The 17,056-nt window shown below is 37.2% G+C and overlaps 1 protein-coding gene across 2 annotated transcripts in view; it reads left to right on the forward strand.

Moving 5' to 3' along the window:
• Positions 1-17,056, forward strand: part of CENPI (centromere protein I) — a 74,748-nt gene that overhangs the window by 36,694 nt on the left and 20,998 nt on the right. For both annotated transcript variants that reach the window (XM_053917587.1, XM_024578749.3), the window contains exons 15-19: positions 6,330-6,424; positions 9,396-9,531; positions 10,356-10,480; positions 11,471-11,519; positions 11,642-11,860. In XM_053917587.1, the coding sequence (XP_053773562.1) occupies positions 6,330-6,424; positions 9,396-9,531; positions 10,356-10,480; positions 11,471-11,519; positions 11,642-11,860 (624 nt within the window). The remainder of the gene's footprint in view (positions 1-6,329; positions 6,425-9,395; positions 9,532-10,355; positions 10,481-11,470; positions 11,520-11,641; positions 11,861-17,056) is intronic.

Below are 17,056 nucleotides of genomic sequence, written 5' to 3' on the forward strand. Positions count from 1 at the left end.
TACTATATATTTATAATGTAGTTGTTTTCTGCTAATAAAATTATTTCAGCCTTATATGATAAATTATGTTACTATTTGGGGGCATTCTCCAAAAAAAACCACTGTGGCTTCCAGGAGTTCTACCAGAGTTTGAGAGCTACTTTCTTATAGAGTGGTTATTCCTATTCCAAAACAGTGACAGTATAACTAATGTTTCCTTTATAATTTTTCTTCACCTTAAATCATCTATTGTTGGCCCCATTTTCAGGGAAAAAAAATGTTGTCCTAGAGTTTGTCATAATCAAATGGCATTTTTAAATTACCTGTCACATTAACTTGGATTTGCAGTTACTTATATTATTTGTGATTTACTACTAGGCCAATAACATTCATATGACAATACACACCGCTTCTTCCAGCCGATATAGTTTCAGGATTTAATTTTACAGATGTTGTGATTCTCTTCTGATCTTCTAATTTGGTTATCCTTTATTTCTTCTCTTATTCCATCAGTCTAGAGAGCTGCTTATCTATAAATGCTAGGTTGAACTGTATGAAATTGCCATTTTTGTAGATCAGGGATATTTATCAATTAGCAGTTTTATATGAGCCAGCCTAATAAGTAAATATACATTTATATACACACACATACATATGTATTTATATTTGAGAGTAGGAGGTGTGGAGAGAAAGGGATGGAGAAAGGGAAATAGTGGGCCAAGGACAGAACTCGAGACTACTCATTACTTAATTCTCAGCTGAAAAGGAGAGTCTTTGAAGGAACTTTTTCCAGAAGTACTAAAATGTAATGTCATTAACCAATGTTACTCAAATTTCATTTTTATAAAGTACGAAAAGAACCAGGACAGCAGTAGTGCCAAGCAACCAGTACAGGATATCAAGGAAAGAAATACTATGGCTATATATTCAAGGAAGGCCCAGAAAGATAAGAACCAAAAAAATTTCCTTTGCAATTGAAAATGCAGAGATTTTAGCCACTTTTATGAACAGTTTCATGAGTGTGTGGTAGAGGCCAGATTGTGGAAATCGATGAGTCAATGAGAAGGGAAGATAAGTCAATGAGTATAGACTATGTTTCAAAAAGTTTGGCTAAAAAGATGAGGCAGAGAGATAGCTACCGTGGGACTTTGAATCAAAGGAAGATTGTGGGTATTTTTTGTCTTTTGTTTTTGTCTCCAGAATGTTAGAAACCTGAGCATGTTTATCGATAGAAGGAGCCAGTTGAGAAGAGGGAGAGTTTGAAAATGGAGGAAGGATGGGGAATAAATGGTGGTGCAGGGTTTCAGAAGACACATGGAGGTTCTGGTTTAAGGGTAGATAGAGGGATTTGCTTGAATGGATTTTGAAGGGTTGGCAGATACCACTTGTTCTCTAAGCCTGGGGACAAGGATTTACAGATAGGAGGGTATACCCTCGTATATATTTGTACAGTTGAAAGAAAGGGCAAGAAATTGAAATATTTTGTGCCTAAAAATGTTAAATTTCTCAAAACAAGAAGTGAGTTGTAGAGGTCAGAAATGAATAGGGGGTTCACAAAGGTATTATGTGCCTGGAACAGCCACTGAGAAAAATAGGAGACAGAACTGACTGAAGACACGTGAAAGGGTTATTAAGATTCATTTGGGGCCCAGATGAAGTTGAAGACCATAAATTTGGAGTGGTGCCAATCTGTATAGTTGTGTGTTTTTCTTTAGCTTAGATGTAAGAGCAAAATGAGTTATGAGCTTAAATCAGTTAGGGTTTTGCTAGTAGGTGTAGTGAATGGCAGTTGTGATAGAGAAGTTCGATAGATGATGGATAGAGAGAGAGAGAGAGAGAAGGTAGGTGAGTCCTGGAGAAGGTTGAAAAGACTGAAAAGTGACATTAAAAATGAACAAGCAGAGTATTGAATGCCTCTGAAGTTAAAGAGCAAGAATAGTTGGAGTTGAGCGTGTGAGAAAGCTGGAAAATAGGAGGTCATAACAAAGAAAGGATAATAGTAGATTTTGGTAGTGGTTCTGTTTACATTGTGGTAAAGTTTAGTGTGTGTGTGCGTAACTAAGGTAGACTGAAGGTGAAGGTTATTTGGTTTGAGGTCAAGGAACTGTGAAGCTGAATGAAGTATTGAGTGGAACATCTTCATGGACGCTGACATAACTGAGGTGTTGACGCCAGGACTTGAGGCAGAGAGTGCCAAGGTTTTCAATGAGTGTAGATGACTTTCCAGCAGGTAGGTAGATAGCAGAGATATGGAAAGACAAGCAGTAAAAGGTAGTATAGTTGGATAGTGTAAACATCAAGGGAGAAAGGGTTTTTTATATAAGGAAGGAGGAGTAATAATTTGGAAACAGTGTGGAAGATGGATAGCTTTTGTGTTGTGTTAAAAAGCCAAAGTGTACTCAAATTCATGGGAAAAACTGACTATAGGAAAGTGCAATCTAAAATGGGGCTTTGACAGTAGCCTAACAAATTTAGCTAATGTTACTGCTAATGAGATTCTGTAGCTCCAAAAATATTTGTAAACATTCTAAAACAAGGCATTTTTTTTCCCTTTGGCACCTGATTAAATAGAAGGTCCATTTAATTTTTTTATATCTTTTTAAAGCTAACTCCCTTCTTTTTTATTATTTATTTATTTTTTTATCCTCACCCGAGGACTTTTTTTCATTGCATTTTTAGAGAGGAGGGAAGAGAGAGAAACATCAATGCGAGAGAGAAGCATCAATTAGTTGCCTCCTATTTGTGCCCGGTCTGAGAATTGTACACACGTGAACCCACAACCTAGGTGTGTGCCCTGACTGGGAATCGAACCCACAACCTTTCCATTATGGAATGACGCTCCAACCAACTGAACCACGCCAGCCAGGGCTGACTCCCTTCTTAAAGAAAGATTTATTTCTGATTTTATATTTACCTTTTAAAAGAAGGACCGTATATTCTGTTTCCATATTAGCAGTGAGGAGCTGGGACAGTGCTTACCTCCAAGTGTTGAAGTGGGATGTGGAAATGTATTTAGAGGAAGCAGTACCCTGGCTGGGTGGAGAGGGAGAGCCAGAATATGATGAGAGTAAGAAGACAGGGAAAGCATTCTTTGAAGAATATGAAGGTGTAAGTTTAGATTATCATGGGATTGAGGTTCTAGAAACTGCAGTTGAAAGATTTGGGAAGGATGGGATCAGTGAAAGGGGGAAAGAAGCACAGAAAAGTACAGAGTGCAAGAAAGTATAGGTGACTAAAGGGACTTGCATTCATACCTCAAAGTGATGTGCCAATTTCTTTTTGAAATGTCCAAACCTGTAGAGAACTTGTGTAAGAGTTTATTTGAGCCAAACTGATGACATGCTGAGAAGCAAGATCTACTGCTCCAGAGTGACAATTTTGCAGTTTCTTTTATGCATTTGGAATTAAGGAGGGAACTTAAGGAAGATTACATGAAGGTGGGAGAAAGCAAGTCAGAGACTGGATTACAGGATAATTAACAAGATTATGTGCTGTCTTGAGGGTGGTCTGGAAAAGAGTATAACTTCTAGTATTTTGGAGATATGTTAACCTAGATGCATAAGAATAATGGTCAGTACTTGTTTATCCCTGTGGAGGGTGCTGTCAAAAAATTGCAGCGTATATCACGTGTGTCTGAGAGATACATTCATTACTAGGATGTGCTGAAATAAAAAAATAAAAAAAACTGCAAGTTTGCATTTATTATATTTATATAATAAAATACATGATTTTAAAATTTCTTTTCAGTTACAATCTAGAAGTTATTAAAGAAATATAAAAACATAAAGAATAAAGATTTTTCTTTTCAAATAATGGAAACAGGGATGTTGCTAAGAAATACAATCAAAAAATGTCTTTAACATTAATTAATCAGAATCTTTCAATTGGCTTTGCAAAACGTTTGTAACAATTATCACAAACAAGATTGCTGTGCTCAAGGCATAAGTACTTTTTACCACACTTGTAAAAATATTTTGATAAGCAACTCCAGTAGCATTCGCTGAAGTTCTTCAACATCTCTTGGATTATTGAATTGATATATTTTTCTAGCCATTTTTAACAGTAAATGAGAAAAAAAAAACACAACACTGACTTCAGAGTTTGCAATATCTCAGATACAATTTACTATTGAGTATCACACACCCTTATGAAATACATGTTACAACCAAATGGACAGCTTAAGCATCATGCCTTAACATTAGTCACATACAAATGAACAGCTAGTCATGACTTTGAATCTTTGCAGCTGATATATGTAACAATATATTTTTTAAAAGTTTATTTGTATCTCTCAGATCAGCCACGACCTCTGCAGGGTTAAAAAACTTTTACTAATCAGCCCTGCCTGGTGTGGCTCAGTAGACTGAGTGCCGGCCTGTGAACCAAAGGGTCGATGGTTCAATTCCCAGTCTGGGCACATGCCTGGGTTGCAGGCCAGGTCCCCAGTAGGGGGAGCATAGGGAGCAACCACACATTGATGTTTCTCTCCTTCTGTTTCTCCCTCCCTCCCTTCCCCTCTGTCTAAAAATAAATAAGTAAAATCTTTTTAAAAATTTTACTAATGAAATTATAGACTTGGGGTGTGACTACTCATCATGACCTTCATAATTAGGAATTTATGATGAGATCACCCTGCGAGGTTACTTTCAGTCACTGAACTTGTATTGGGTTGGTGAAAGTTTTTTTCCATACCATGGCTCTACTCGTGCTTAGTTGTCTGTAACTTCATTCGAAACAATTTTGTTAGATTGTATTGCGACGGCTGTCATATCAGCATGCATTTAACAAAAACCGATTTCTGTTTCTGCTGTTTCGTTGTTGGAATGCAGGAATGCCTTTGATTTCTGAGTATTGACTTTGTATCCAGCTGTTTTGCCAAATTCATAACTGGAACATAATCAACAGAAGAAAAAAAGCAAACAAAATATAACCAGAGACATTGAAGTTAAGAACAATGTAACAATAGCCAGGGGGGAGTGGGGAGGGGACAGTGAGGAGAGGGGAATTACAGGAACTACTATAAAGGACACAGGACAAAATCAAGGGGGAGGGTGGAAGTGGGGGAGGGAGGTGGGTTCGGCTGGGGTGGGGTGGAGGGATGGGGAGAAAAGACATACAACTAATTGAATAACAATAAAAATTTAAAAAATTAAAAATTAAAAAAAAAACTTACCAAAATTGGTGAATTTTTGTGCAGCCATTTTAATATTGAAGATGGAAGAAAATATGCAACATTTTCGGTATATTATGCTTTATTATTTTAAGAAAGGCAAAACACAAGTGAAACACCAAGAAAGATTTGTGTGTTGTATGGGGGAGTCACTGTGACTGATTGAATGTGTCTAAAGTGGTTTGTGAAGTTCTTGATACTATTGACATTTTGGCCAAATAATTCTTTGTTGTGGGGCTGTGTTATGCATTGGAGGATGTTTAGCAGCACCCCTGGCTTCTACCCACTAGAAGCCAATAGTGGGAGACAGCTGACATACTCAGAATATCCAAATCAGTAAAGTTACTGGTCAAAATGAAAAATGTGTCTTTTATTTTCCTGAAAAAACAAAAGGGACTTTTTGGCCAACTCAATACATATCCCCTTTTTCATTCACCTTCTAAAAAAAATTAATTGAACTGTTTCTATGAAGTGGCAGTGAGCACCCTATTATGGGAGATGCTCAGGTAGTATCTAGGCAATTATTTATTAAGGATGTTTAAGAAAGCTTTCCTGTATTAGTTTTTGAGGTTGTTTGGATTGCTTTCAAATTTATAAATACTAGGATTTATCCTCATGAACACCCTAAGCACACTTCTGTCAATGCTATTTATGTATGTCAATGAGGTCTTGGAAAATCAAGGCAAAGCCTGAGAAAAGAAAGACTAGAATTGTTTGCTTTCCACCATCACAGAAGATGAGATCAATTTTATCACCATGAACAAAGGAGTAAACTGTAGTTGTAGGTACAATATGAGAAGAGTGGGAAACTCTTACCTGTAGCAACTTCAAAGGATCTCTGAGGAGAGACAGTAAGGAGTGGGGGTGATGTTTTATTTGATGATGTAATATATGTTATAAATGAATGTAATTTAGAAAAACAACAGTCTGTTCCTTGGCTGATAAGCTAGGGACAGTCCAGTAGAGCAAATAGCAAAACAAACGTACTATATTCGTATTCATCTGTCTCCCGGAAGCTGCTCAGGTTGGAGCAGCAGTATTGAGTTCTGAATTGGATGCAGTCATCTCCGTGTCCCTTCCACTTCTAAGTATCTGTTTTAGATGGTTAATTCTCAACACTGTGGTATACGGTATGTCTGAATGGTTTTACAAATGATTTTTTTGTGTGTTGCCCCCTCAGTGTAGTGTTCTTGAGAACCTTAAAGAGCTACTGCAGAATTGGCTGTTGTGGCTTTCTATGGACATCGACATGAAAACTGTGACGGACAGTTCTCTGTGAGTTATCTTACCAACCTCCGCAAGAGATGGTCTGTATACAAATGTTTGCATATAGAGTTTAATAGTGTAGCATGAGACTTAATGGTTTTATGTAAATCCTTAGTCCTGTTCTTCTGAAAGATTTTTTTGTTACTTTTCATTCTTCCTCCTCACAATCCTGAGAAGAAGTATAATAAATCAGAAAGCAAACCCTAAATAAGAATTAATGTAGAAAAATAGTGGAGAGCTGATGTTAGAACTTTTAACTTTGGCTTCCGTTCAGTTTAGCTCACTTTATAAAATGTATTCTTATAAATGTAAAGTCAGTTTTGATGCTGGCTAGGAAAATCTGTAGTTTTTCTGTACAGTTTTGTTTTTTTATGTTTCTCTGATGTATTTTTGTGATACACATTAATTTATTTTCACTTTGGAATAAAAAAAGTATGGAATGTTTCATTATGCTGATTATTGTTAACACTGTGCGCTTTACCCTCAAAGTGAAAGTAAAAGACTGAACTTCAAGGAATTGCCTAATTAGGTTGTTTTTACTCCACCTAAAATCTTTGGCTTCTCCTATATTCTGTTATCAGCCACATTATTGTTTTAAAAACTTTGTATTAAAGGAAATAGTATGATACTACTCCTATGTGCCCATCATCCAGCTGTAACAGTTATCAACACATGGTTAACTTTTTTTTTTTATCTGTAACACCTCTCACTTACCTCCTCCTCCATGTTAGATTTTTAAAGCAAAACCCAGACATTATTTCAACTGTTGAAAAATGATACCAGTATAACACCTAAGAAATTAATAGTTCTTAATTATCTTCAAACATCTAATCAGTGTTAAATTCCCTGTATTATCAGTCACATTCTCTATTGAATAAGGGTCCATAGCTTCTATTGTGAATAGCTAGTGGTTAGCTTGGTCAAAAGAATATCCCAGACCTATTGATATGAGAATGGAGAATAGAAGCTTCTTGGGAGTAGCTTGGGAAATTGTTTTTAATTCTTCATATTCATTACTGCAATACTTCCGTATATCATGTATCCCTTTTAGAAGGAAATGGAGCTTTGTGGGTAGTGAAAGCGTCTTGTAAAGCTGTGCTTCTCAAAGTGTGGTCTGTGGACCAGCACATCATTGTCACTTGGGAACTTGTTAGAAAGTCAAATTCTCAGGCGCTACTCTAGACCTACTGAAGTAAAACTCTGGTGAGAGGGCCCAGTAATCTGTGTGTTAATAAATGTTTCCATAATTTTGGTGCAAGCTGAAGTTTGAGAACCACTATCATAAAGAAATTTCATTTAAATCCTTAACCTTTTTAAATACCTTGATTCTATAACCTTTGGCCAACTTGCAAGGTAAGTCTTAGGCACCCTGATAAAAGTGCTTTACAGTTTCTGTATTTTCTTTTCAAAAATCCTACCATCCTTTTTTTAAAGCAGAATCATGAATGTGTGGTTGCCTCTTGCACGTTCCCTACTGGGGACCTGGCCTGCAACCCAGGCATGTTCCCTGACTGGGAATCAAACCAGCGACCCTTTGGTTCGCAGGCTGGTGCTCAATCCACTGAGCCACACCAGCCAGGGCCTGGGATACTTTTTTAATTAGTGTCATACATTTTGGGAGGGCGTTTAAAAAAGAGCTCTGCTTTCCAAAATTCTTAAAACAAATAAATGGTCATAAATGTAAGTAACTTTGCTTGTTATAATACTACTTCTCATTATATAATATAGCTCTTATAATTCTCAGTAATTCTTTCTGTTTTGGGAAATGGGTATAATGAAATATCTCCATCATATGACCATATGACATGACTGTCAAAGAGGGAGTAAATTATAGTTTTAAATCACAAGGAACAAAAGGTAGAAAACCATTCTCAGCAGTGGTTCTGGCTGGGGGGACACATTTTTGGTTGACACAGTGACTGGGATGAGAGTGCTCCCATTATTAGTAGGTAGGAGCAAGAGATATTAAACATGCCGCAGTGGGTGGGGAGTAGGAGGCAGTCCCGAACATCAAATTGTTTCATCTGAAATGCCAGCGGTGTCCTGTGGAGACACACTTCAAAGGATGCTTCTCTAAGCAATCTTCATTGTTCAAATTATTTCATGTGCATTCACCAACTGCTGCCAGAATTCATAGTTAAGATACAGTTTTGCAAATGCCTGCTTGACTATATGGATGCCTGCTTATTTGAAAGATCTCCTAGCCTTTCTGTGCTCTCTCTGGCACTGAGGATCATAGTGGTGGTAAAGTCATTATCATCTTTCAAGCTCTAAGATAATATACTATTCCTTTTTCTTTCTGCATAACCATTGTTAGATACCTAGATCAGGGTGTAAAGCTATGAAATCACATTTCTAGGTTTTTTCCTAACCCACTCACCAGTGGATTGAAGGACAGAGATGGTTAGATGGATGAATTGAGCAGTTACACCCATGATGTAAAGAGACAGTTCAATGATTTGGAAAGACTATAAAATATGCAAAAATGGCTTTTACTAAAACAATGACAAATGCCAAAAAATTTATTAATTCAGTTTTAGGAATGAATTGGATTCCAGTTAAATTAAAATGAAAATATTTTTAACAGAATTTCAGGTCAGGAATTCAGGCAAAACTGAGTTTTGATTTGTGTACTTTGTAACTCATTTGCTGACAGCTATAGTTGCTGGACAATACATATTAACTATTTTGGTTGTTATCTAATATTATGTAAAGTCTCTCTGGAGCTTAATCCTTTATCTCTCTGGTATTTACTAGATTGATTGCTGAGGATGCTCTATGGATTAATCTTAATGGTTCCCTAGAAGGCTGTGTAGTTTTGTGATTAATCACTGGTTTAAAAGAAGTGAATTATATATTGAAACACCGATTATTTTCTGAAATACCTAACAGCTTTTTGTTATATATTATTCAGCTTCGCCTTGGAAATTGTTAGGAGTTTTGCTAATACGGCTCTGATTGTCATGATTTCTTATTGCAGAGAGACAACTTTCTGTGGATCCATGAAGTCTGTGTTTGAACTAATTCACTATGTGGGGTGGCTGTCCACCAATGCGTTGCGCTTGGAAAGCAACAGTACTTTCTTGCTGCACTTTGTTTTGGATTTCTATGAGAAGGTGGTGTATATCCCATGTACCCTGTTTAGATTTTTGTGACGGCTTTCTGCTTCATTTGTCTGTTATTTCAAATTTTATTTACAATCCTTAAATTGGGCTATGACCTTATTAACATAATTAAAATAAGCTACACATTTTAAAGTTAATGATTATATTCTCACCTGAATATAAGTGACTTTCATAAAACTAAGTGGGAAAACAAATTTTTTTTTGAAAATATCAGGTACCACTTTAATAGACATTCTCCTGAATAATGCTGGCCTTAGAAGTCTGTCTCTAGCATCACTTTTTGCTCATCCTTTATATGTCCCCATCCCCTGGAAAAAGTCAAAAGTACCTTCTTGTTTCTTCAGCTCTCTGCTCCCACCTTTCAACTGTGTTTTTTTCTCCCAGTATTTATGATTCCGGTACTCTTCTATTCTATAGTATTTGGCCTGGGCAGAACTAGTACCCAGGAGGTAGCCACTAATCCGTTTTCCTGGTTTCCTGCATGCTCTTTTGTTTTCCAGGTTGACAGCTACCTAATAGGATAAATCAATATTTATGGAACTTAAAGAAATGCTCTATTTTCCCCCAACTCTAAGATCTCTCCCCAGGAAAGAAAAAACTTTTAATGATCTAAAAATAATCCACTATCATAAGGTTGATACTTGGTGAGGTACATTTTTAAGCATGCTTTTGGCTACCTATTCTATTGATGAATCAGGCAAACCCCAACTTGGTGTTGTTATTAATGCTTATTCTCTACTGATGATTCTTTTAGTAAACTTGTTTGGAGCTTCTGGGGAATAATCTGTATACTGATGTTATATTCTCTCCAAAAGGTGTGTGACATATATATAAATTATAACCTTCCATTAGTGGTGTTGTTTCCTCCTGGAATCTTCTATCTTGCACTCCTCAGTGTGGATTCGAGTATCCTGAACCAGCTCTGTTACATTATGCACAGGTACAAAGCCTTTTCACCATTTTGTGAATTAGTACATTATAATTTTATCTTTATTTTTCAACTGTACAATTAATTATAATTTGTAAATACACAATAATTTTATTGCATGTAATGCAGGAAAGTATTAAACACAATAAAATTATTACCCATTTTTTCTGCTAGCAACTATGAAATAGGAAACATGGCTTTCTTTTGGGAATGACCTTCCAGTATAAGGCTATTTTCACTGTGTGTGTGTGTGTGTGTGTGTGTGATTTAATGTCACTGTGGGGAATATAGATTAAAAAATTTTTAGTTAAGGATCTTTTGTGCAATGGTACTGCTGCACTCAGCATTGTTAATTCTCATTGCTATGTCTTAAATATTAGTCATTTGCTGACATCTGGTTTAGAGCTACATAGCTTTTCTGGTGAAAAGAACATTTTCTGGCAGATTAAGGGATCTGTTGCCAATTATATGAAACTGTAAGTATTATTTCTTTAACTTATGGACTGAAATTACTTCTTTTAGTCCTTAAGTGTAGACTCTTTTGGCATAACTTGCAGGACTATACCAAAGTTAAAATGTTTAAAAACGAATTAGATAATAGTTCTCAGGCATGATAAAAAGATCACATTTTAAGTTTCCTTTTTTTCCTTCTGCACCTTTTTCCACATTAATAAAATATGTTCTGTATTAGTGACTGACTGCTTTGATTCTCTATTAACTTTTAATAATGAAACATTAAAAGAATTTTCTTTATTTTTCCTTTTTTATTGAAGTATAGTTTATATACATTCAAGTGCATATCTTAAATATACAACTCATTATTTGAGCCTCTAATGATTTTTATTTCTTGAGAATGTATCATAAAAGATTTACAGCCTTAACTAGGCAGCTGGATATTTCTGTATGCGCACATGTGCATATTTAAAGTGTGTCCTTCTGTTTATGTTTACATTTCAAAGGCTTTTAATATTGAACATTTTATTTCTTTGTTCACCCTTTTAGATACCGTAATAATTTGACAGCTGTAAAGAAAAATGAGTTGGTACTAAAGGTATGGATGATAAACCTGCGTTGTCACCATTGTTTAAAAATTGAGTGTAGATATATGTGGTCTTTGGGGAATAAGAAGGGAAGGGAGAGTAAGATGATGACATTTTTTCCCTTTCCCAATAGATAAAATCAGAGTTCATATTCAGCAGCAAGACCTATCAAGAATATAATCACTATTTGACAGCCATGGTTGGTTGCCTATGGACATCCAAACCCTTCCAGAAAGGATCATATTTTGACCCGGAAGTCTTTAAAAAAATTGGAGTAGCAAAGTATAAAACCAGTTTAAATTTAGTCCATCACCCTGCTCTATTGAGTTACGCCATTTCCTTTTTGCTAAAGGTAAGGATAGTTAAAAGATTTTTATATTTTATATTGGAATACTATGATGGCAGAAATAGAAAATGCCATAATTTTAGTGTGTTCGAATTGCAAAATGTGTTAGTCATTCCTTTTTCAGTTCCAGCTAAATTTTGGGCATTGTGGTAAGCTCGGGATGCAAAGTTAAGTAAGCCTCTATCTTCCAAACGTTCCAAGAGCAGGGACAGACTTGTAAATATTACTACATTACAGTATGGAAAGTGAGAAAAGGTACAGTTGTGAGAAAGATGGGGGACTGATTATTAGTTCATTTCTGCTTGGGTAAAGGTGGTGCCAGGTAAGAAAAGGCTGCAGAGAAGTGGAAGCTTTAATAAAATCCGTTTAGACAAGATGGAAAACGTCAGGTAGATAATGTCACAATTACAGCTGGAGTGTTAAGCAAAGACTACTGATTTTTTCTGATATTTTATTTTATTTTATTTTTTATTGTTATTCAGTTACAATTGTCTGCATTTTCTCCCCATCCCTCCACCCCATCCCAGCCAATCCCACCTCCCTCCCCCACCACTACCCTCCCCCTTGATTTTGTCCCTGTGTCCTTTATAGTAGCTCCTGTAAAAACTACTGATTTAATGGATTGATGTCAATATGCAGGCAGGTTTGGGTGAGGCTCTTCTTAGGATTTTGTCATCAGCCCTATCATTTTTAGTATTATCTTAGTGTTATTTCAGTATTGACTTATGAAGAACTCAAATAGTGTGCATATCTAGTGTGTGGATGACACAACAAGATGGGATTCCAAATACGCCCGCAGATTCTGGATTTAGAATTCCCTTAATGACCTGGGACACCGAGAAATCTGACAAAATGGGAGACAATGTACAGAATGGGAGAGACATTCATTGAATAAATATTGAATGTACGCATGCGATGAACCAGGCATTGTGGTGAACAAGACAGATCTGTTGCTGCCCTCATAGAGCTTTCAGCCCAGTGGAGGGGCAGTTATTAAACAGACATCTTAGAATAAAGAATGATGGGTAATACAGGGAAAGTACTGAAGATGATAAAAAAGTTTACAAGGGTGCTAACCCAGTTCAGGCTTTACAGAAGCGATGCTGATTGGAGTTTTTGTTTGTTTGTTTGTTTTTTCTTTCTATCTCATTTGTTCTCTGACACTGAATTAGATATTCTGGGTCAAAATCAATTCCATTAAATCAGGGCTTTTCTGACCTTGACATTATTGACATTTTTTAAAAGATTTTATTTATTTATTTTTACAGTGAGGGGAAGGGAGGGAGAAAGAGAGGGAGAGAAACATCAATGTGTGGTTGCCTCTCGTGCGCCCCTCACCACACCCCTCACCCGGCCTGCAACTCAGGCATGTGCTCCGACTAGGAATCGAACCAGAGACCCTTTGGTTCTCAGGCCAGCGCTCAATCCACTGAGCCACACCAGCCAGGGCTAATTGGAGTTTTGAAGGATGAGCATGAACTGGCCAAGACAAAAGTGGTATTTGAGGTAAAGTGCAGATAGAGGAGGAGACAGCAAGCTTCTTCCATAGAGGGCCAGATTGTATATATTTTAGGCTTTGCAGGCTATGTGGTCTCTGTCAAGAATACTCAACCTTGCCATTGTAACATGAAAGCATCCATAGGGTAAACAAATGAACATAGTTCTGTTCCAATAAAGTTTCTTTACAAAAACAGGAGTTAGCCTGGATGTGTGCTGTGGACCCTGGAGTGCTTGTTAGAGATTGCCATGTTGGAAGAACTTAGGTAGAATTACAGGGCTTGAGCACGGATTTTACCCTGAGTGGCACTAAAACCTAGGGTGCCTTTTCAAAGTATACTTTTCTTTGTCGATGTTCAGTTACAGTCATCCCTCATTTTTCCCCATTGCTGAGCCCTACCCCGTCTCCCCGACTCTCACAGTCAGTCCCCTCCCATTATCCATGCCCATGAGTCCTCTATTCATGTTCCTCTTCTTGCCCCTTCCCCTTTTTCCTCCCATTATAATCCTCCACCCACCCCTCTGGTCACCATCAATTTCTTCTTCATTTCCATGTCTCTGCTTCTATTTTGCTTGCTTGTTTGTATGGTTGGTTAGGTACCACTTAAGGTGAGATCATAAGGTGTTTGTCTTTCACTGCCTGGCTTATTTCACTTACCATAATGCTCTCCAGTTCCATCCATGCTGTCACAAAGGGTAGGAGCTCCTTTTTTCTTTCTGCTGTGTAGAATTCCATTGTGTAAATGCACCACAGTTTTTTCATCCACTCATTTGCTGATGGGCACTTAGACTGTCTCCACACTTGGCTATTGTAAATTGTGCTGCTATGAACCCTGGGATGCATAGGTTATTTTGAATTGATGATTCAGGATTTTTAAAAAAAATTATTGTTACGGAATTACATTTCCTTACCTTTTCTCCCTATCCCTCCACTGAACCCCACCCGAACCCACCTCCCTCCCACATCTCTACCTTCCCCCTTGATTTTGTCCATGTGTCCATTATACTAGATCCTGTAATCCCCTTTCCCCCGCTGTCCCCTCCCCACTCCCCCCTGGCTATTGTTAGATTGTTCTTAACTTCAATGTCTCTCCTTATATTTTGTTTGATTTTCTCTTCTGTTGATTATGTTCCAGTTAAAGGTGAGATCATATGGTATTTGTCCCTCACCTCCTGGCTTATTTCACTTAGCATAATGCTCTCCAGTTCCATCCATGCTGTTGCAAAAGGTATAAGCTCCTTCTTTCTCTCTGCTGCATAGAATTCCACTGTGTAAATATACCATAGTTTTTTGATCCACTCATTTGCTGATGGGCACTTAGATTGCTTCCAGTACTCAGCTATTGCAAATTGTGCTGCTGTGAACGTTAGGGTGCATAGGTTCTTTTGGATTGGTGTTTCAGGGTTCTTCGGGTATAATTCCAGTAGGGGAATTGCCGGATCAAAGGGTAGTTCCATTTTTAGTTTTCTGAGGAAATTCCATACTGTTTTCCACAGTGGCCTCACCAGTCTGCATTCCCACCAACAGTGCACTAGGGTTGCCTTTTCTCCGCATCCTCTCCAACATTTGTTTGTGGATTTGTTTATGTTGGCCACTCTGACCAGTGTGAGATGGTACCTCATTGTGGTTTTAATTTACATCTCTCTGATGGCTAGTGATGCTGAGCATCTTTTCATATGTCTCTGGGCCCTCTGTATGTCTTCCTTGGAGAAGTGTCTGTTCAAGTCCTTTGCCCATTTTTTAATTGGGTTGTTTGTCTTCCGGGAGTGGAGTCTTGTGAGTTCTTTATATATTCTGGAGATCAGGCCCTTGTTTGAGGTATCATTGGCAAATACGTTTTCCCATACTGTTGATTCTCTTTCTATTTTAATGCTGTTTCCTTTAGCCATGCAGAAGCTTTTTATTTTCATAAGGTCCCATTTGTATATTCTTTCCTTTATTTCCCTTGCTCTGGGGGACGTGTCTATGAGGATGTTGCTGCGTGGAATGTCTGAGATTTTCCTGCCAATGTTTTCCTCTAGGACTTTTATGGTGTTACGACTTATATTTGCATCTTTTATCCACTTTGACTGTATTTTTGTGTATGGAGTAAGTTGGTGATCGAGTTTCATTTTTTTGCACATAGCTGTCCAGATCTCCCAACACCATCTGTTGAAGAGGCTGTTTTTGCTCCATTTTATGCTCCTGCCTCCTTTGTAAAATATTAATTGGCCATAACATTTGAGTTTATTTCTGGGCTCTCTATTCTATTCCATTGGTCTATGTGCCTGTTTTTATGCCAGTATCGGCTGTCTTGATTACAGTGGCCTTGTAATACAGTTTGATATCGGGTATTGTGATTCTTCCTGCTTTGTTCTTCTTTCTCAAAATGGCTGCAGCTATTCGGGGTCGTTTATGGTTCCATGTGAATTTCTGAAATGGTTGTTCTATATATGTGAAATATGTCATGGGTACTTGAATAGGGATTGCATTGAATCTCTAAATTGCTTTGGGTAGTATGGCCATTTTGATGATGTTAATTCTTCCAATCCATGAACATGGTACATGCTTCCATTTGTTTGTATCTTCCTTAATTTCTTTCTTCAGTGTTGTGTAGTTTTCTGAGTACAGGTCTTTTACCTCCTTGGTTAGGTTTATTCCTAGGTACTTTATATTTCTTGTTGCTATATCAAATGGGATTTCTTTTCCTGATTTCTGTTTCTGATGTTTCATTGTTGGTATACAGGAATGCCTTTGATTTCTGAATATTGACTTTGTATCCAGCTGTTTTCCCAAATTCATTTATTAGGTCGAGTAGTTTTTTGGTGGACTCTATAGGATTTTCCATGTACACTATCATGTCATCTGCAAACAGTGACAGTTTCATTTCCTCCTTTCCAATTTGGATGCTTTTATTTCCTTTTTTTGTCTGATTGCTGTGGCTAGGACTCCCAGTACTATGTTGAATAGGAGTGGTGAGAGAGGGCATCCTGGTCTTGTTCCTGATCTTAGTGGGAAAGCTCTAAGTTTTTGTCCATTGAGTATGATGTTGGCTGTAGGTCTCTCATATATGGCCTTTATTATGTTGAGGAATGCTCCCTCTATTCCCACTTTGCTGAGTGTTTTTATCAGAAATGGGTGCTGTATGTTATCGAATGCTTTTTCTGCATCTATTGATATGATAATGTGGTTTTTGTCTTTGATTTTGTTTATGTGATGTATTATGTTTTTTGATTTGCGAATGTTATACCATCCTTGCATCCCTGGGATGAATCCCACTTGATCATATTGTATGATCTTTTAAATGTGTTGCTGGATGCAGTCTGCCAATATTTTGTTGAGGATTTTAGCATCTATATTCATCAGGGATATTTGCCTGAAGTTTGCTTTCTTTGCTATGTCTTTATCTGGTTTTGGGATTAGGATGATGTTGGCTTCGTAAAACGAGTTTGGGAGTCTTCCATCTTCTTGAATTTTTTGAAATAATCTGTGGAAGGTGGGGGTTTGCTCTCCCTTTAATGCTCTGAGAATTCTCCTGTGAAACCTTCTGGTCCAGGTTTTTTGTGTGTCAGAAGCTTTTTGATTACTATTTCAATTTCATCAGTTGTTATTGGTCTGTTCAAGCCTTCTGCTTCTTCTTCGTTGAGTGTTGGAAGGTTATATTTTCCTAGAAATTTGTCCATTTCATCTGGGTTTTCACATTTCTTGGCATATATTTCTTCATA

The sequence above is a fragment of the Desmodus rotundus genome, chromosome X (assembly GCF_022682495.2).
Source record: "Desmodus rotundus isolate HL8 chromosome X, HLdesRot8A.1, whole genome shotgun sequence".
In the NCBI taxonomy this organism is placed as follows: Eukaryota; Metazoa; Chordata; class Mammalia; order Chiroptera; family Phyllostomidae; genus Desmodus; species Desmodus rotundus.